At 43.3% G+C, this 22,238-nt stretch overlaps 1 protein-coding gene across 1 annotated transcript; it reads left to right on the top strand.

The window, feature by feature from the left end:
• Positions 1 to 2,122: 2,122 nt before the first annotated feature.
• LOC127316100 (histone-lysine N-methyltransferase, H3 lysine-9 specific SUVH4) lies at positions 2,123 to 20,414 on the top strand. Its single transcript, XM_051346525.2, has 15 exons — positions 2,123 to 2,992; positions 3,126 to 3,191; positions 6,351 to 6,425; positions 6,507 to 6,561; positions 6,687 to 6,796; positions 10,166 to 10,345; positions 10,766 to 10,864; positions 11,322 to 11,420; positions 17,057 to 17,106; positions 17,238 to 17,326; positions 17,582 to 17,777; positions 17,961 to 18,066; positions 18,155 to 18,337; positions 18,838 to 19,068; positions 19,947 to 20,414. Exons 1-15 carry the CDS (start codon positions 2,297 to 2,299, stop codon positions 20,058 to 20,060), a joined length of 2,349 nt encoding a protein of 782 aa, XP_051202485.1. The 5' UTR covers positions 2,123 to 2,296; the 3' UTR covers positions 20,061 to 20,414.
• The last annotated feature ends 1,824 nt before the right edge of the window (positions 20,415 to 22,238 follow it).

Here is a 22,238-nt window from a genome sequence, read left to right as displayed (position 1 = left end):
TTGACGATAGACATCCAGAGCCAATGTACCATACACCAACACAAACATACAATTGTCCATAGAACATAAATTCCATCTTTAAATAAAAACTAAATGTGGTACATATCAAACCTGAACATGCATAGTGTAAGGAGTCACTAGGATCCCATATTTTGCTAAAGAAACGTGCATTCTTCCGTTCTATAGATATATTTTATTGAGATACAAAGAAAGTGGATATGTATCTACTTTTCCAATCAATTCACTTAGGTTTTTTTGTTCATATTCTTGGAAAATTGGATTGAAACTACCTGAACAAATGTTGTTTTCATCAAATATTTTGACTGTCTTTTTCGGGAAAATAGCATGTGAAATAAAAAAGGAAAATACCATGAAGCATTATGTACTGGAGATGATCAACAGGAAACAGGGACTTGTAGGGGGTGTGTGGCACCAGACCTAGGCCTCAACCAATAGGCACATGGAACCTATAAAACTCCAACAACATCAACAGTCCAACCTATGTACATATATACCTAACAAAAACGCTTCATCGTGTATTTCACCATTTTTCACGAACCAAAGAGTCGCCGCCTCTGCCGATCTTGAATTGGGAGCCATATTAGTTCCTCTCTTCATGCCAAAGAGGGCGATTTGGCTACCGTTTTCACTACCATTATTGCCATTGCCAACCACCCTCTATAACCATGTCTTCATATTTCCCCATCATGTGTGAGTAGTTAAATGATTTCAATCATGCAATGATCAATTACATTAGGGTTTGTGGTATTTAGTTTGATTATGTTCTTATTGTGTTATTGATGCAACTTTGCTATTTAGAATGTTTATTACTAGTGTTGAGTGATCTCATATGTTAAACTCATATGTTTTGTCATATATTTGCGTTTGGCTTGTATACTGGTTGTTGTATCACCTGACATAGTTCCAAACCGACGACCCATAGGGTGACAGATTGGGACAATGTGTTAATGCATTCCTCTAGGTGTTTGCAACAGTAAATATTTTGTCACCCTTAGTTCCTTTATGACCTATGGGAATGACTACTGGTACAATAGGATTATTGGCCTCTCGTTTGATGGCTCAGTGATTTTAGGAACACATGCCAACAAATTCTTTTCAAACTAGGGCTAGTATATTTGACCACTTTTACTCATTTCATCATCATGATATGAATGGTTTCATCCATGCAACGGCCCACGTGCCCATGTTTTCAATTAGTGTCAACTCCCTGCTTGTTGTACATTGATGGAAATATGCCACTATTTTATTACTTTGTTACATCATCATTTTTTAAAAAATATTTTGAAAAAATCTATCATTTTAAATTACATTTACTCATAAATATTAAGGTGCGGTTGGGGGTGGGTGACTTCTCGATTACTGATGTCTTATGAATATCCTCTCGCTCCCATCGTGTCAAAATAAATCAGGGTAAAATACTTTTCAACAAAATCTGCACAATCCTCCATACTTATGGATATCATAGGTATTTAAAATAATGAAAGAGTGATTTCGTCTTAAACTTGTTTTAATGTGGAAAAGTAGAAGAGGAGAGAGAATAAAACTTACTCGTTGAAAAAGGTTGTGTCTTAGCTAAGTGTTGGCTAAGAGACAGCTAAGAATAAATCTTGTTACAGCTGTACACCATCATATTTAATGTTAAAAAAGAACAAAACTTACTCGTTGAAAAAGGTCTATCTCTTAGCTAAATGTCGGCTAAGAGACAACTAAGAGTAGATCTTGGAACAACTGTGCGCCATTGTATTTAATGTTGATAATTTATCATGCGCTAGGTGATTCAAGCACCTATCTACAATTTGTATTTTTCTTAATAGATTTGTTTGTACTATTTTTATGATTATTAATAAATTAGTGGACCATTCCGTAAAAATACAGATTATACCCTCAACTATAGTTAATTTGGAGCTGGACGGCGATGCAGCGCTGTACCGTCCAAGCGACAGCGCTGGCGGCCGTCCGATCCGAACGTCACCCTTTTTGTTCAGACATCCGCAACGAGCTTAACGGCCTCGCGAGGGGTAGTCCGGTAAAATCCCCGTCCGCTCCCTGGCTTTGCCGGAAATGGTAAAAGACCATAGCCCCTTCGTCGGCCTGTCCTCCCTCCCTTTCTCGTCCCGTGTTTGTCGTGTACGACCCCTCGCTTCTCTCCGCCCACCCAAAATCTCTCCCAAACCCCACTCCACCGTCTCGTCCCACGCCGCCGCCCGCCGCCACCGCCGCCGCCACCCCGAAGGAGGTAGAGCGGACGGCCGCGATCGACCCGGCGGCGGCCATCATGGAGGTGTTGCGCGTCGCCGGCTCTCCGTGCCGCCCGAGGAGCGCGCGGTACGCGGAGACGGGATACCCGAACTACGCGGAGGAGGAGCCCGACCTCCGCGGTCCCGCCACGCCGTCCCGTCCGCGGAGCGCGCGGGACGCCGAGAACAAGGCGTGCCGCGACGACGCGGAGCCCGACGTCTGCGCCGTCTCCGCGGCGCCGTGCACCGACAAGGGGTACCCAACCTACACAGGGCCGCCCGCCGCCTCCGCGCCGGGCCGTCCGCGGAGCGCGCGGTACGCCGTGAAAGGGTACCCCGACTACGCGGAGCCCGACGTCGGCGCCATCTCCGCGGCGCCGTGCGCCGAGAAAGAGGGGCAGCCTGACGACGCAGAGTCCGGCGCGCGCCGCGGGCACGAAGGAGGCGTTCCGGTAGAGAAGCCGGTGTTGTACTACGAGAGGAGGAGGCGCAGGGCTGCTGCCAGTGCGACGGAGACGGCGGTCACCACGTTTTCCCCGTTTCTCCAGGGCGGGGAGGCAGTGGCGCGGGACGGGAGGAAGAGGCGCACGACGGTCGCCGTACCCATGGCCACGGACAAGGAGGAGGTGGTTCCCGTGGATGGTGGGGCTGATGAAGGTGGCGGCAAGAGCGCTAGGTTGCGTGTCAAGGAGACGCTGCGAGCGTTCAGCAGTTACTACCTCCACTTTGTGCAGGTCGCCCTGTTTCCTCTATCTGCTGGTCGTTGGGAAAATATTTCTGAGTTGAGGTTCATTAAGGATCGGTTCCCTGTGTGTTCCTGTAGCCAGCCAGTGTGTTTAAGGCCTGACATGGTTTGATGTGTCGCAGGAAGAGCAACAAAGAGAACAGGCTGCAAAGAAAGAACTGAAGGCGTCCAGGGCTCTGAAGCGTCAGGTGTGGCATTCTGTCTGTGTCTTTTATGATCAGTGTACTGTTTGAGCTGTGAAATTAAGGTCTATTTGCTCATGTAAGATTCGTATTGGTTAGGGAGCACGATGTGAACTTCATTCAGTTTTGTCACCTCATTCAGCTAGTAACCGGCCCCTGCAACCATAGCATTCCCAAATTTTCAGTTGCTTGAATTTTTCATAAATCTAAGTCACCTACAGTTGCCTGATCGTAGTAGCTACTCCCTCCGTTCCATAATTCTTGGACATACATGGATACAAGGTCATTGAAATTATAATTCCTTGTTTCTTTCCTTTTTTTAATTGAGCATACCTTCATACTGAATGTGTTATGTTGTCTGCGCTACAAGGTCTTTGAAATATTTTGCAGTCATGTGCACCTGAAAGCATATTGCTGTGTTGATCTTGTGGTTTTTATTTGGTTGCTTCCTAACCTGTGTTAGACAGGCTTCTGTTCATTTAGAAACAAACTTAATCTAATGTAAATATGTCTTTAGTTTGTGTTGTGGTCTTTGTATATACTCCTATTTCAGTTTGTTTCGAACATTTTGTACACCTCAATCAAAATATATTAGTAATAGTAGCTGTTGTCCATGCGAGGAACAATTGGGTGCTTTTTGATTTTATTGCTCTACTGATTATTTTTTCCTCTACTTATTTATATATACTTCATTCTAAACTTTGTAATAATGTTTGTGCTACTAGATTTTTCTGTCTGAATGATTGTATGCCTGCTTAATCTCAGCAAATTTGTAGTCTCGAATAATTCCACACGGTGTCCCAACTGCATGTTTGGGACACTGACCCACATGTCATTCACACATCCAGTGGCAATACTAATTTGCGGTGTAGCCTTTATGCATATCTAATGAGTCGATCAGGTACGGGCTAGCAGGGGGCAAGGTAGGGGGCCATGGCCCCCCCTATGCTGGTTTTTTTTTTTCTGAAAGTCTTCCAATATAGTATGCACATTGGTCCTCAAATTTTATAGAAATTGCATATATGGCCCCCTCCAACTAACCTAATGTTTGGACTTGGGATGATCTTATAATTGCTTGTCTTCTTTCTATTTACCTTGATCATATCTTAATTCGGAAATGTTCCATGTCTATTTTAACGAATTGTGTATTGTTATTCGTGCTGCTAGGTCTTTCCACAAAAATGATTTTGTAGATGCATCTATTTACTTTCATACTCTTGATATTCTAAACATGATACTAGTACGCTGGCACGTGCGCAGCACGTTTTAAAGTTAATTTCATGGATAGAAAATTTGTTCATGAATCTGAGGGGAAAAAAGTATTACATGTTCCCTTAAAATATCACACAAAACAACTGTTCTTGTTTTAAAGCTTTTTTAGTTTATGTAAAGCTATCGTAACTAATCACACTTGTTTTTCTGTGTATTGTAAGAAAAAAATTATCTACCATAAATAATTCTTTAATAGGAGCGTGAGGTTGTCATGTCCATGGATATGTCCAGCAGGTGTGGTGTGGTCATGATTTAGGAAATGGAGTTTCGGGGCAAGTGCAAACACCCTTCGGCTAAAATACCCTTTTTGTTCACAAGTACTTCGCGTTTTGGACTTTGTTAAAGTTAAATTTTCTAAACTTTAATTATACACTTAGGAAAAATATTAACATTTAAAATGAATTTTTTTACTCTCTCCGTCTGAAAAAAAGTTGTTTAACTTTTTCTACATATGGATGTATCTATAACTGAAATGTGTCTATATACCTTCGTATTTAGATAAAATTGATCACCTTTTTTCGGGACGGAGGAAGTATAGTAAAATAATCATATACTATATTTATATTATATCTAGTTGATATTATAATATTAATATTTTATCCTATACTTTCGATTGAATTTTGTAAAGTTTGATTTTAACTAAACCTAGAACTAAAACTAAATAATAAAAACGGAGGGAGAGACTTGGGAGGGTCTATACTTCTCCGGAATAAACTGACGTTATGCATGGTAGACACGAATCCCTTGAATCTGGATCATAGGATTGACTCTCTTCAATGGTTGAAATTGCTTCTACGGTTTAGGATTCAATATTTCAAAACTGATGTAATTTGGAACCGGTAAGTTTGGTGCTCATATCGTTGTGTCAAGAGTGTGAGAATTAGATACTGATTATATAAAATGTGGTACCGTTGCATCATGTAGCATGCCAAACACTGCAAATGAAATAAAGACGCTAGTGCGTGGTTCAGCAATCAAAGTTGATACTCACTCTGCTTGGCGTTGTTCTAGCTAATCCGTCAAGTTGCATCCCGCCTGTGGGAGGAAACAACAGGTGCTTTGTTTCGTTTCTGGGCATGGAGAAGCAGCGCAGAAGCGCTTGGTTCAGCGTGGCGGCGGAGAGCGTTTGTTTGTACGGCGCACGCCCGGGGATGCTTGCATGCGGCCGCCGTGGACTGTGTAGGGCTGTAGGCATGGGGCAGTGGGTTCTACCACTCCTGGTACAACCGTGCAACACGGCCCACCAAGAATTATGTGTGGGCTTTTTTTCCACGGAATAAGAAGCAGCTGCAGTATACTGTTCATAAGAATCCCTTCAGTTTCATCCGTTAGAATAAGGATATCAACGGTCAGAATTGATGCTTCAAACGTAGTTCAAAACTCATGCATTATAGTAGTAGAGATAATATTTCCAAAATAAATCCCAATATAGTTCTTCAAAATGCTTGTTGGTTACTTGGTTTCCATATGTTACACTGGCTCTGTTTCTTGAGAAGCTAAAACTGTGTTTATATTACGATATTGCTAGAATTGTTTATTTTCTCACTTGTAAAATTACTTTTAATAGTTTTGTTGATGATTTATGTTTGTTTCCTCAAACATATGTTTGATTTTATCACTTACGTAAGTAGATCCTGGGTAAATAGGAGAAAACCCAAGCCTTAACGGGCGCATTAGCTCAAGATCAGGCAAAAAAATGCTAGGGTCCACAAATTGAAGGTTGACATGAAAAAATTTAGAAGTCACACCCCCACCCCACCCAGCTCCAAATGCCACATAAGAAGGCACCACCATATGTTTGAAATCTTTTCTGGTTTACAAGTTGATTCATCTTGTCTATGGAATGCTCAGTTCATTTTTCATAAATTTGTTTGCCTATTCTGAACATGGAAGGCTAACAACCAAGATGATGAGGGATCAGAAGTCAAACGGCCATCAAAGCGCCCTGATTTGAAAACATTAACAAAGGTATCTTCTTGTCAATGGTACTTACTATAATTGTATATTGTAAAATATTGCAAATTTATGTGAACCTGAAAAATAAAACAGATGCAAGCGACTAATGCAGCACTTTATCAAGAGAAGAGGATAGGGCACCTTCCTGGTTAGTCTTTCATTAACTCTCGAAGAGAAGAAAATGTTCTTGAATTATCGAATAGTCTTTGCTTACTTTCTTATTCACTTTTATAGAAGTTAACGAATGTAGTTGCTAATTGTTTTCTTTCTTAGGGGTTGAGGTTGGGGATCAATTCTACTCACGTGCTGAGATGGTTGTGCTAGGCATACATGGCCATTGGATGAAGGGCATAGATTATATGGGTCCGAATTATCAAGATAAGGTAAGGCTAGTGGAACAGATACTTAATCTTAAAGTTATCTGATAATACAGTAGCACATTGGATAGTTCTATAATGGACCATCTCACCTTGGTCCATTAAATATGCAAATTGAGATTCACCTCAGTATATCCTCGGTTTGTTCGTAATATTAGAATCGACATTCAACCCGATGAATTTGTTAAAGGCGGGCATTTAATATTAGAATCGACGGAGAGGAGGTGTTCAAGTATACGTTGATCCATCAGTTTGGAAGTTTGGTTCTATTGGTTGGTGCCTAAAGGTTCTCCATTGGAGTGGGGAAGATGGGATCGCCGGGTTTGGCAACCGCCGTGTCTGGGATAGGGACACCGAAGGAGTCGCCTAGGTTTTGTGGAGGAACTCTGCCGTGCTTCTCCCAATGGCGGGTAAGACACGGAGTTTTGCTCGTAGTTCATCCGTTCCAAATTAATTGACTTAACTTTGTCTAGATACACATGTATTTAGATGTGTTTTAGTGAGTAGATACGAGTAGATGTGTTCTTGGAGCTCTTCGCACTCTCGGGCGAGGTGGTCTGCCTCAATCAGCATGAGTTTGCGAGTTTCGTCCATGGACTTGGCGGCTTGAGCAGGGTCGGGTTAGACGCGATGGGAGTACGGAGAAACTGCTCCTCCGCCTCCTGTGCTGCCAGGTCAGTCGGCTTAGACCTGCAGCTACCATGGTGCATGCGACTTTGTCGACCAGCTTGCTGGTGATCTTCACCATGAGCACCTCCGTGGGTGCGCAGTGGCCATCAAAGCTCTCACCCAAATCTGACTAGTCGTTGAAGATGGGCAAGATGGAGCCGGTGCCAATGTAGCCGATGAATGTGTGTTCTATACAAAAAAGATACAAGTAATATGTCACCTCTTATAATTTTTACATAGTCAAGTTTCTGTATGATTTTTTGCGACCAATGTTGACTTGGGCGGAGGCGGTAAAAAGAGACTTGAGGGATTGGAACGTACCTAAAGCCTTGTTTCTTGATAGGACTGCATGGAGATCAGCGATCCATGTGCCGGAATATTAATTTACTCTCTTTTTCCATCTCGTTCTTGTTTTCGCTTCCTTTTATTTCTGTTGGGTTTCACATCTAGCCTACCCCAACTTACTTGGGAAAAAGGCTTTGATTTTATAACATTTCCTACATTGTCCAAATCTTTCACAATTTTTGGGAACTCCAAAACGCGCAATGCTAGACTAGGTTACAAGTTGAACGATTCTAGAAATTTCAAGGCTGAATATAGATGGTTTCATAGTTTAGGATTTAAGTCGAACTAGCACCATGCATATCGTTACATTTTTCTGTTTGTTTCAATGGTTTCCAGAATATAGATGGAAAATTGAAACTTTGGTTCAACATTGCTATATATTAGGACTTGTTTAGATGCTTTTTTCAGACCAGGACAGATTTGGATGTAAAGTGTTTGGTATTTTTGAGTATTCTTTAAAAATTGTGGTGTTTAACAACTTTGCGGATCTACATACTTCGATGTGTTTGGTCTAATAGTACTACAACCATTTGGATGTATAAGTTATCAGTGGAAACGGCTCCATGTAATTTTTTAATCCACTTGTTATATGGCATCAAATCTTCTAGACTAGAATACAAAAGCCAAATGCTAACACCACGATTACCAAACACGTCTCTAGTTTTGATAATAATGCAAAATAATAGTGTGTAAAATTGTGGTATTTTGTGTCTTGAGCAAAACTCGTGGTATTCGAAAATGTGGTTTTGAAGTACTTTGCGTCCAGAACTGAAATCCAAGTCAAATTCAGTACTGTCTCCGTCTCATCAAACTTGTCTGAGATGTGACAAAATTTGGATGTATCTACATACTACATAGTGTCTAGACTCTAGACACATCCAAATTTTAACAAATCTCAGACAGCTTTCGTGGAACGGAGGGAGTACCAATATACCCGTATTTGAAATTAACACGAAATTTTTTCTGCCGTTATCATGCAGATGACTAATATAGCACCGAAGTGAAATAAGTTAAGTACGCCCACCATATCACAAATAAATGTCATTTTGGACGTCGTCACGGTCTTCAAGATTTATCTTTGATCACTAATCTTTACTAGTATAATATATATAAAGCACAAGAAATTATTGCATGATGAATATACTTTTTGAGACAAATCTAAGCATAAGACATACAATTTCTAAATATAAACATTTTAAACTATATTCATAACAAAAGTTAAAAAAGTTTGACTTAAGATATGTCCAATACATATTTGTTATATGGAGGGAGTACCGAAGTTACCTACAAATAAAATTTACTCACTAGTGTTACAGTTGTATCTGAAAAGGCATGTAAGTAAAATTATGATGCACTTCAAGGCAATGACATGATTTCTTGGTGATTTCCCCCTGGATTGTTAGAGGCAAATGACATATTATTGGCTTTTCAAAACTGAAATCTTGTTATCCATCAAATACCATACTTATTGCATATTGTAGTAAATTTGGTTCATTTACTCAAAAATTGAACATTCTTGTATTTACTAGTTGCTGCTAGTTTCGGTTTATGAGTAGATAGTATGAAGTATAAAAATATGTACCCCCTCCTATCCATAATAGGTGTCGGGGATTTAGTTCAAATTTGGACTAAATTAAACTAAAGCCATGGAAATTTGGACTAAACTGAACTAAAGCCCCGACACTTATTATGGATCGGAGGGAGTAGTTATTTTGACCACTCATATTATTGTCATGATTTGCTTATATCTATACACATACGAGGGTAATCATGTTGGGTTATAGTAAACAAGTGTGCATGACTCTGCAGTAAACTACTTTCTTGACTAGTAAACACGTGATAATTGAAAAAGGGAAGTAGAATTGTAGAAACATGCGATGCATTCGAAACAATGTAGTTGAAACACATGATGCGGTTGAAACATGTGACACAGTTGAAAAAATGCATCTAAAAACACGCGATGCAGTTCAACCACTGCAAAAAAATGCAGTTGAAACACAAGGCAAGTTAAAGAAATGCAGTAGAAACAACTGCATCACTACCAACTACATCACTATCACCTGCATCGCTGTCGACTAGTAAAGATGTGCAGTTTACTAGATTTGTATGTGGTAAACGTGCAGTGCTTAGAATACATAAATAATGTCTTGATCTTAGAATTATGTTCTATTTACTGAGTAAGTTAATGATAAGCTTCATTTAAGTTTCACAAGAATTTGGCTAACTGTTAATATCTTGCTCTATTTTTGTATCACTGCTTCATTTGTGATATATAAATCTTTAATGATGTTATGTTTGTTTCTATATACATTCCATAAGAAAAGTTTATTTACGTGGTAGTGTTATCACTTGACTAAGCAGGCAGGGCATCAGGGTTTAACTTTCCCTCTTGCCACCTCCATTGTAATGTCGGGTGTATACGAAGATGATTTTGACAAAGCTGACGAAATCATTTACACTGGAGAAGGAGGGAACAATTTGCTTGGCAACAGTCACCAGAAAACTAATCAAACATTGCTTCGTGGAAACTTGGCACTGAAGGTTAGCTCATGTCGTTCCCTTAATGTTTTATTTGTGCAAACCGATTTTGTTATTTCAGATTTGATCTTTTCTCCTTTGTTTTTTCTTTGTTATACAGTCACACTTCAGTTACAATGTTCTCATCCTTTTTTTTTCTTTATCATGTAAAATGTTTTTCTTTTAAATCTCATGAATATGAAATTTCTTATTCAAGTCAACTGAACTCCTGCATCACTTTGTTAAGAAGTAGCTCATCTTCTTTCTTTTCCATCTCAAGAATTAGTTCTCCTAATTTGGATAGTTATATCCTCTCTACTAAAGGTTTTATAGCATCCAATGCAGTTACCAATTATCTTCGTGAACCTACTTCTCACTTTTTGATCTTCGTATTGATTAACCTTTTCTGCTGTCCCTCCATTAATATAGTTTAATGCTCTGCAGAATAGCAAAGATAATGGCAACCCTATACGGGTTATTCGGGGCCATAAAGAAAAGGACAGCTACACTGGAAAAGTTTACACCTATGATGGATTATACAAGGTTTTATCTCCTAAATTATCTTACTATCGAATCTCTGTCTAACACCAAGTGTATTTCGGCTGATGATTTTGAATTAACAACCCTCCAAACTGGCCACTTAGTGCGACTTTTTTTTCCAAAACGCCGCTTAGTGTCTTGTTATCAAGTACTCCCTTCGTCTCATGTTACTTGTCACAGATTTGTCTAGATTATCTACACACAAACGCGTCTAGATACATGTGTATCTAGATACATCTGTGACAAGTAATATGGGACGGAGAGAGTACATGCATATCTATTGACAAATTTCTTCCATTAACTCGTAGACTCCAGTCTGTATCAAGTTGAAGTATTTTATCGCCGAATAATCAAAGTAGACCTTGCCTCTTGTCATAAGTCTTACCTTTACTACTGAAACTGAACACAGATCATAGTTGCATCTTGAGTAACTTGTTTTATGACTACCGATGTTGCATAGGTAATGGATTGCTTGTCAGAGAAAGGAGTGCGTGGGCATTTGGTTTTCAAATTCAAATTGAAGCGTCTTGAAGGTCAACCACCTTTGACAACTTCCCAGGTAACTTTACTAGCCGAAAGCTAATTCCAGCCCCTCATCTTCTAGTTTTAACTGTTGGAATAGCAACTAGTATTCACAGTGGGCCAAAGACCAGTACATGTACAAGGGTACAATATGCAGGGAAACCCCTCACACTATGGGAATATACAGTACGGAGACTATACATCACTAACACCCCCCCTCAAACTCATGGTGGATCAACAACACTGAGTTTGGAGAGAAAGAACCCATGCTATGCTCTGGTCTGGGCCTTCGTGAAGAAGTCAGAGCTTCGAAGGCACATAATGAAGAGCCATAACCTGATGTTGCACAGCATGACGCACATAGAAGGCATCAACACCGATTTGTTTGGTGAGCTCGTGCTTCACCGGATCACGCGCAATGATGGCACCAGTACTGTCCGATAGGAGAGGATCGGGGCGTCAGCAGAAACACCAAAGTCCGCAAGTAACCAGCGTAATCAAGTCACCTCAGCCGTCAAGAGAGCCATCGCTCGCAACTCAGCCTCAACACTCGAACGAGAGACTGCAATCTGCTTCTTGGTCTTCCAAGCAATGGGAGAGCCACCAAGAAAGACACAGTAGGCAGAAAGAGACTTGCGATCCTCTGGATCGCTAGCCCAGGTAGCATCTGAGTAGGTTTGGAGCTGCAAGGAGCTGGAGCGAGGAAAGAAAAGCCGACGGGAGATAGTGCCACGAAGATAGCGAAGGACACGAAGAAGATGACTATAGTGGACACTAGTGGGAGCAGCCATGAACTGATGTGGACTGGGTAGAAGATGTCAGGACGTGTGACAACAAGGTAGACAAGACTCCCAACCAAGTGACGATAGCGTGTCGGGTCCGGAAGAGGATACCATCAGTGGAATGGAGGCGGACATTGAGCCCCATGGGAGTCTCGACAATGCGCTCATCACCAAGAGCGGCACGAGTGAGAAGGTCTTGAATATACTTCTCCTGGGAGATATAGAAGCCATCGGAGGTAGAGGAAACCTCAAGCCCAAGAAAGTAGCGGAGAGGACCAAGATCAGTCATGAGAAACTGATCGCGAAGACGGGCCTTGACAAAGGCAATGTACTCAGGGTCGTCTCCTGTGATGATCATGTCATCAACATAAAGAAGAAGTAGAGTCCGACCACGAGAGGATGTGTGGACAAAGAGCGCAGGGTCATGTGCGCTAGGGGACGAAACCAGCAGCGGTGACCACAGAGGTGAAACGCTGAAACCAGGCGCGAGGGGCTTAAGGCCATAAAGAGAGCGCCGGAGACGACAGACCATGCCATCGGGAACAGAGTAGCCAGGAGGTGGCTGCATGTATACCTCCTCACTTAACTCACCGTTAAGAAAAGCATTCTGCACATCAAGCTGAGAGACAGACCAGTGACGAACAGAAGCAACGACAAGAAGAGTACGAACAGTGGTCATGTGAGCCACTGGAGCAAAGGTCTCGTCATAGTCACGGCCATGCTCCTGCTGAAAGCCGCAAGCGACAAGTCGAGCCTTGTAGCGCTCAAGAAAACCATCGGAGCAAGTCTTGATCTTGTAGACCCACTTGCAGGTGATGGGACGAACAGAGGAGGGAGGACTGACAACATCCCAAGTGCCAGTACGCTCAAGAGCAGCAATCTCCTCGGCCATCGCTAGCTTCCATTCGGGATGAGCAAGGGCATCCCGATAAGAAGTCGGCTCAAGGACAGCAGAGAGGCCGTAGTGAGTGGGAGAATAGCGAGCAGGAGGAGGACGAGGCCGAGCACGAAGATGATGAGTCGGCTCAGACGGAGAGGTCATCGCACCAGAGGTGGAGGGTGTGTCAGGAGGAGAAGCATCATCCTCCCGTGGACGACGGGAGTAGTGAAAGGGGTAGGGAGGGACCACCGTAGGCGAGGAAGGCGACATGGGAGAGGAAGGTGTGGAGGATGGGGAAGGTGGTGAGGGAGGAGAGGGAGGTCTGGTGAGTGGAGGAGGAGAAGGGAGTAAGAGACTTGGCGGAGCAGGAAGCTGAGGCACAGGAGGAGGTGAGTCAGGGAACATGAGAAAAGAGATAACATCCACCGAGAAGGAAGAGGAGGAGGGACGCGGATAAAAAGGACGGGACTCATCAAACGTGACATCCCGAGATATGCGCATCCGACGACCAATAGGATCCCAACACTTATATCCCTTGTGCTCAGGGCTGTAGCCAAGGAAGACACACTCAACAGATTGAGCAGTAAGCTTGGTGCGTTCGCGTGGAGCAAGAAGAACATAGCAAACGCAACCAAAAAGACGAAGAGTCGAGTAGTTAGGAGTGTGACCAGTAAGACGCTCAAGAGGAATACCACCCTGCAATGCTGTGGAGGGCTGAAGGTTGATGAGATAGGTGGAAATAGACACAGCCTCAGCCCAGAAGTGAGGAGGAAGAGAGGCAGCGATCATCATCGCACGAGCCGTCTCAAGCAGGTGGCGATGCTTGCGTTCAGCCACACCATTTTGGGCGTGGGCGCCAGGGCAAGAGAACTGGGCAAGAGTACCCTGCACAGCAATAAAACCACGCAACAGCTAGGAGATATACTCACCGGCAGAATCAGCCCGAAAGACATGTATAGGCGTGGAAAACTGAGTATGGACCATGGCAGCAAAACGCTTATATATCGAGAGAACCTCGCTGCGAGAAGTCATAAAATAAGTCCAAGTGTGGCGAGAGAAGTCATCGATAAAAATAACATAGTAGCGGTGGCCCCCCTTGGAAGCAAAGGGAGCGGGACCCCATACATCAGAATGGACCAAATCAAACGGGCACTGAGATACAGACTCACTAGTAGGATAAGGTAACTGATTCTGTTTACCAAGCCTACAGCCCTGACAACCCTGAAGCGAGACATCTCCTGAGACAGGCCCCAGAAGACCTCGACGAAGTAAAGATGACAAGCGAGAACCACAAAGATGACCAAGACGATGATGCCACTGCTGAAAGGAGGCGGTAGTGGAGGCCGCAAGCACACATGGTGTAGTCGGTGAAGTGGTGGAAGAAGGAACATGAAGCCAGTCAAGTTCCCAAAGTCCCTGGGAGTCACGGCACCGAGGGCCAGCCCCAACCAGTGCCCGAGTGTGAGAGTCCTGAACAGAACAAGAATCAACATCAAGAATGACCCGACAACCAGAATCAGTGAGTTGAGCAGCGGAAAACAAGTTCATGGTAAGACGGGGAACATGAGAAACATCAGGAACAGAAAAAGAGGGAGTAGAAAGAGTGCCACAACTAGCAACAGGAAGAGAAGTACCATCGGCAGTAAGAACACGAACAGGAAGAGGAAGAGGTCGAAGAGAAGAAAGAGAGGAAGAATCAGGAGACATGTGAAAAGAAGCTCCAGAATCCAGAACCCACGAAGATGTACCTGACTGTGGAGAGGAAACAGCCGCGGAGGCAGCAGTACCCGTCGAAGCAGAGCCGGAGGAGGCAAGGAGACGCTGAAGTCTCGCTATATCCTGCTCAGTGAAGCCAGTGGCGACAGGCGCTGAAGGTGGAGAACGAGGAGGCACACCCTGCTGCTTCTGATAGCAGTCAGACTCAAAGTAACCAGACCTCCGACAGTGAGTGCAGAACCGAGGAGGGCGAGGGCGACTCCCACCGCGAGAAGGGCGGGCTCCTCCAGAAGCAGCAGGCGCTGGGGTGGGTAGAAGCGGCGGTGCAGGAGCAGTTGGAACTCGAGCAGCAAGAACAGAGGGTGTCCCAAGCAGTCCAGCACCACGCAGACGAGTCTCCTCAGCACAAAGCTCAGTTAGCACCTCTAAGATAGGAACACGGTCTCGAGCAAACAACTGAGCACGACGAGGCTCAAACTTTGGGCGAAGTCGAGACAGGAACTCATGGATCCTCTGGAAGTCCATATCTGAACGTACTGTCCGGCAACACTGGCAAGTACCATAGACAGCACTGCGAAGAGAGTCAAGCTGGCGCCAGATCGCCGCACTCTGGGTGTAGAACTCATCAACAGTAGAGTCACCCTGCTGAAGATCATGCTCCTGACGTAACACAGACAAGTACAGAGAATCCCCAGAAGGCTGATAGCGCTGACGAAGGTGAGACCACATCTCGGCAACAGTGGCGAGGCCCATAAACTCAGAAGCAAACTGTGGTTGAACACTCTGAGAAAGAACGGCTGCAGTCCTGGCATCCTCATCACACCACTGAGTAAAGGTAGCCAAACTGGCACGGTAAGAGCCAAGAGCCTCGGAATAAGCAAGTACCTGCTCCTCATATGCCAGCCTCGGCAGACTTGGCTGCATCCCGATCAGCCTGAGTAGCATCCTCAGCTAGGGCCTGTGGCACGGTCGGCGGAGTAGGAGGCACGGGTGCGGCGGACAAGGGACCTCGCCAGTAAGAACACCTCACAGCCGAAGACCACCCATGTGAATGCGCATAAAGGTAGCAAACTCTTCATAGTTGGTACCATCAAAGATCACTGGGCACCGAGGAATACTGACATATCCAGACGAAGACTTTTGCTAGCTGCTGCTGGCCACGAACGAGCAGCGCTGGGGAGGGCCAACCAAAGGCCGATGGAGGCCGAGGAGGACGGCAGTTGGCGGATCCGGGCGGGAGCAGCCGGATCAGGGCCGGCAGCTGGCGGATCCAGGCGGGAGCGGCTGGATCGGGGGCGGCCGGCTTCGGGCAGGGGCGGCCAGATTCGGGCGGGGGCGGCCGGAGTAGGGCCGGCAGCGGGCGGGGGCGGCCGGCTCCGGGCAGGGGCGGCCGGATCAGTGCCTGGCGGAAACGAGGCAGTAGCGGGCGGCAGCGGCCCGGAGAAGCCGGAGATGGCCGGAGATACGGGAGAAAGTGGAGCAGCGGCGGCCGGAATAATCGTTGGCGGCGGCACGGATCAAGCACGGAGTTGCAGCGTGCAAAGAGCTAAACCTAAAGCTCTGATACCATGTTGGAATAGCAACTAGTATTCACAGTGGGCCATGTACAAGGGTACAATATGCAGGGAAACCCCTCACACTATGAGAATATACAGTACAGGGGACTATACATCACTAACATTAACTATCTCCGTATCCGTATTTTTACAAACCTACCATAGTACTATCTATTGACTGGACTAGGTTCCAAGATCCTGGTTGTATCAGATGTCAGCTGTGGCTGGATTTTTGTTGACCCCCTTTCAGATATTTGGTTGAAAGAGTTGATAAAATGCGTATGAAGCAAAAATAAAGCAAAAAAGTAAAGAAACTGGCAAACCGAGTTGATTAGAAACTACTTTGAACTAGTTTGAACTCAGGAGGATACCTGTTTTTCTACTGCTATTGTTCACAGAATCGTGGATTGCACATTTGGTTTGTGTCCCTACTGTTTTTTCTTTTTCTCAGACAAGAATTTGTTTCTGTGCATGTATCATTCAATTGAGCTATTCACCAATTCCCTAGTACTTGATGCTGTTTGGAGTCTGTTAATAAGAAGATACAGCCCCCTCTAGGAAATTTCTTACCCTCTATAAATTACATAATATCAACTCTCTTGGCTGACTGTTTGCTGTACTCATGTTTTGAAGCGTATGTGTAGAGAGTGATCTGTGTTCCAATCAGTTTCTTTTACCCTGATGCTTTTCTTTAGTATTTCTTTACTTTTGAGGTTCTTATAAACACATATATGTGCAGGTGCTATTTAGCCGTGGAGATGTTCACATGCCAATATCTGAATTACCTGGGTGTGTTACTCGAGCATTGACCGATAATATGTTTCAATATCCTCAATATACATACTCTTTTTGTGTTGAGCTGTTTAGGTTGCCAAATTTCTCCCTGAATCTTACTGTTGGTCTTTGAGTTTGCTCGATAGGTTGGTTTGTCGGGACATCTCTTATGGGCAGGAGAGCCTTCCAGTTCCTGCTACAAATTTAATTGATAATCCACCTGTTCCTCCATCCGGTATGCTATGAACTTCTGTTTACCCACTTTAATTAGCTCTCCTGTCCATTGTTTTAACTGTATTAATCACATGTGATTTTGACTCCTATTCTGCTGTTTACGACAGATGATTGCTTGTTGCTTTTAATGTTTCACATTAGCTGATCTTTTTGCCGTCTATTCTGCGTCTTACTTTATGTTTTGTTTTTACAAAATATTTCGTACCTACACTTTAGTGGTTGATTCTATCTGCTTCATGTCTTCCGCATTTTGTAGGCTTTGTCTACTCTAAGTCACTGCTCGTTCCAGATTATATCAAGCTGCCAACTGACAGTATTGGTTGTAATTGCAAAGGAGATTGTTCTACCTCTAAACACTGCTTGTGCGCTGACCTCAATGGTTCTGATCTACCTTATGTGTCCAGACAAAGGAAAGTGAGTGCTAAGCATGGTACACATAAGAATGTTGGAAGGTAACACTTCGTATTGAAGACCATCGTTTTTTTAACATACTTTAGAATCCGCTCATGCTAATATTTTAACATAAAACGGGAGGTGGCAGTGGTACTTTAAAGTTATCAGGGAATTAAAAAAATCTATTTGTACTCTTTGTTCTTGGGCTGCAGATATACTTTAATCGCTTGTTTAATCCTTAGGTTAGTGGAGCCCAAAGCAGTTGTGTTTGAGTGTGGTGCTAATTGTAGCTGCCACTGCAAATGTGTAAACAGAACCTCCCAGCAAGGATTGCAATACCGCCTAGAGGTTAGTACTTTGCTTTGTCCTATCTTATTTTATGTGCTATCTTATATTGCATTGCCATATAGATTAAGGTCTCACACTGTAAATTCAGGTGTTCAAGACTGAACTAAAAGGTTGGGGAGTAAGGACGTGGGACACTATTCTCCCTGGGGGACTCGTCTGTGAATACACTGGGGTATTGAGGAGGAATGCGGAAGCTGAAGGTCTGCAGGACAACAAATACATATTTGATATAGACTGTCTTCAGACCATAAAAGGCCTGGATGGGAGGAAGGTATTAGACATTTCTATTTCGTTTGTTGGTTCAACTTTTGAGCTGGATTGCTGTATTACTGTGAGACACTACTTCCAATTGCAAGACAATTGCTCTATGTTAAAATGGCAAAGTGAAATCGATGACATGACTAAGAGCTGTTCTCCTACGCAGAAACACAAACACACCTTTGTCTAGTAAAATCCATTTTACTATGTTGATTTTGTTATTTACCTTCTTGCTTGGTGATTTGATTTGTTTTTCTAGAGAAGAAGTTTTCCTTTGTCCTAACAATATCTAGATTTTCTACTGGCTTCTAGAAAGATGAACCAAGCTTTGATTTGTTCATTGTTCTAGAAGCCAGCACCCAATCAAGATTTCCATGGGACAAATGAAGCAGCATATTGTTTAAAATGATCTAGTACATTGTCCTCCACCTGAAGCTGTCATTTTCTTCCCTTGCTACATTGTTACATATGCTTTATTAACACATCGCGTGATATTAACTTGTTTCTCTACAGCAAAGGTCTGGCTCGGAATTGCACATGGCATCTCTTCAAGACGAGCATGACCCAGAGGCTTCTCAAGCCCCAGAGTATTGCATTGATGCTGGTTCAGTTGGCAACATTGCGAGGTTCATAAATCATAGCTGCCAACCTAACCTTTTCATCCAGTGTGTATTGAGCTCACATAGAGATATCAAGCTAGCAAAAATCATGCTTTTTGCAGCTGATACTATACCCCCTCTTCAGGTGAATCTTTGTGGTGAAAAATTGAAATTTTCTTTCTTAAGGAGAAGTTAACTCTGTAAATGTTAACCATGATATTCGATGAGATAGTTGAATCATAACTGTTGAAGCTTTAGTGTTCATTTATTTGACCTGTTAAAATTGTAGTTTGTTCTCTTTCCCATAATCGATAGATGCAACTCATTTTATTAACGAACTTCTATATCTGTTAAAAATTTAGATGTTTTAGAGTGGCACCAATCCAGTGAGATAGTTGAATCATAATCATTGAAGCTTTAACATTCAGTTATTTCTGATAGTTATACTCCTATTTGTTATTTAGTATTTCATTCATTTTCCATGTTATATTTTACTGCTCAACCATATTTTTGTTCGATCATCATAAGAAAACTGTACTTCTGTTGCCCATATTTGGTATTTGCAGTTTATTGTACTAACGAGCAGTTACCTCTGTTTAACAAGATATACGTTTTAGGAATAGCAATGAAAAGGTGAATATGTTGTGAAGACAGATCCATAAGTGATTAAAATAGCCAGACAGCGTGGCTGCTAGGAATTGGGTAGACATAGGTTTAGATGAGAGAATAACTTAGACCCAGATTTTTTAGATCACTAGAGATTGAAGTTGAAAATTTGGATCATACACATACTAAGGCGATATATATATATATATATTACAAAAAACTTTTATGAACTAGTTTCACAAACCCCCGTTAAGTGAAATATTAGAAGGCTCGGTCAAAAAAAAAAGTGGAATATTAGAAGGTACTGAAACACAATTTATTGGTATACCAATTGTACAAGTGAGGCCGCACAATACGTTTTCGTCTCATGCTATTTCACCTGCCTATGGATTGCTGACTTGATTATACTTGTTGCAGGAACTCTCATATGACTACGGGTATTGTCTGGACAGTATCATTGGTGCAGATGGCAATGTTGTCAAGTTAGCATGCCACTGTGGTGCCTCTGACTGTCGAAAGTGGCTCTATTAGGTTCTTAGACCATGCCATAGTGCTTCTTTGGAAACTCCAAGTGGCACCTCTGACTTCTGAGAGCAGCTGTATAAGGTTTTTTGACTTGTCATGGGTTTCTAAGGAAACTCTTAACATACTCTTCACAGCATAGATGACATGCTTGCTGAGATATTTAGCTGACATTTAGTCGTGGCATAAGGGAAGTGAACCTGGTGAAACATTTAATTCTGTGTAGATGACATTCTTGCTGAGATATTTAGTGACATTTTAATTCTGTGTAGATGACATTCCTGCTGAGATATTTAGTGACATTTAGTCCATAGCATGACTAAATTTATACAGTATAGAGTTTCGTTTTCCTATGGATTTTTATGTACTTTTGAAAACTGTATACTTTGTATTTCCTCTTATGTAGTTTTCATTGCTAGGCACGTTTAAAACTGTGATTGGGGGCGATTAGCATGTATACTTGGAGCAATATCATGCAACACAGATACCTGAAGCTTGTGTCCGTATCAGATACCGATTGATCCCTGATACCCCTTTGATACGAATTGGCGATGTATCGGTAAATAGGCCATGTAAAACAATCGGCGATACCTTTTTGATACGTATTGGCGCCTATCAAATACACCACCACGGCGACGAGGCGCTTGTAGTTCCCTAGCTGCCTTCCGTTGGTGCCCCAGATTTGCCCAATTATGTGGCCTTCGGGCCATGGAGGAGGGTGGATCGTTGGTGGGAGGGCTCTGTTTTTCTGGTTTTAGGTTGAAGGTTTGGTGGAGCGGCCCTCGGGTGGTAGCGGTGTCGTCTTTTCCAATAAAGTTTCCTAGCTTCAGCCCCATCTCCGCGGCGATATTGAGAAGCTTGTGGGAGTGGTGTGTTTCTCGGGGACCTCTTCTGGCTGGGAGGATCTTTAGATCGTCATGGAGCTCCATCGGCGGTTATTCCTTCTTCCTCGTCTCTGGGACAGATGCGGTCTTCTTGACACGTTCGGTGACTTCTTGTCCGCATCCAACAATGTCAGGCCGGCTCAGGTATGAGCAGCAGCGGTGGCGCGTCGTCGACACGGTCTGGAGGTTGGAGACGAAGGGCATCTCAAGGATTTCGTTGTAATTTCCCTTTTTGTTGAGGTGCTTTTTACTGTTCGATATTTCTCTTTCTCTTAATGCCATGGTCCTTTTTCGCAGAAAAAAAAAACCATCCACCACAGGTAGGCATACATTACCCTACTTCCCCTCTCTCCCGCTCTCACTTACCCCAAGCCCGTCCCTAACATAGCCGCTGGCTTCCTCTTGAGCGGCCAGCCAGATCAAGCAGCCGGGGGTGGTGGCAGTGAAAGCCCATGCAGCACCTCACCTGTAGGCTAGATACAGTCCTTTCTCAGTTCGTCCTCTCCGGTGCACTCCTATCTATCTTTCTGGATTGACATCTAGTTGCAGATCCCTCTTCCTCTCTCTAGCTATTTTTTTGTAGATTGCTACCTAATGGCACACCAACCTACAAACCTTGAGCCTTCACTATGGTATTATGTTACTATTGAGGGCAATACCAAATGGAAATGCAGTTTCTATGATCATGTTGGCACCTCTAGCTACTCGAGAGTGCAAGCCCATTTGTTGAAACCATTAGGGTATTGAAACGTACTCTGTATTGGCGCTTTTTCAAAATGCCGCATTTCGCTATCCGTATCGTCCCGATACCCATACCCATACCCATATCAGTGCCGCATAGGTGAACAATTCATTCTTTAGACATCAGGTTTCCTTCCAATCCCAACGGACTGGGTATTTTGATTCATCCAAACTTGCCCTCACTAGTAAATTTGGAGTTGTTGAAACTCATAGATGTACTACTCTTCTATGTTTCGGAAGCAAGCAGTATGTGGCATGGTTCTGATGCTCACTACATTTGTCCTGCAACTGCAAGAGAAGCCTATGATAATGTGATATTTGATGTTATAGTTATCTTCATGGTGGCAAGTGAAGTACACCACATACCTCAGATATATTGTCGATCAACTTTGGGTCCTCGGGGAAAAAATGTTCACAGCACAAAAAGGGATTCTTGCCAGGTCAGTGGATGATATTTTGGTTTCCTGTTGTGAGGTTCATGATCGTTCCAGGGAAAGATTGGCAACAGGAACATAGATTTCAGAACTGTACCGACGATGGTGTCGATTTCGGGTCCGCATCA

Source organism: Lolium perenne, chromosome 1, assembly GCF_019359855.2.
Source record: "Lolium perenne isolate Kyuss_39 chromosome 1, Kyuss_2.0, whole genome shotgun sequence".
NCBI classification, from domain to species: domain Eukaryota; kingdom Viridiplantae; phylum Streptophyta; class Magnoliopsida; order Poales; family Poaceae; genus Lolium; species Lolium perenne.
This window is presented reverse-complemented; position numbering and strand designations above follow the sequence as displayed.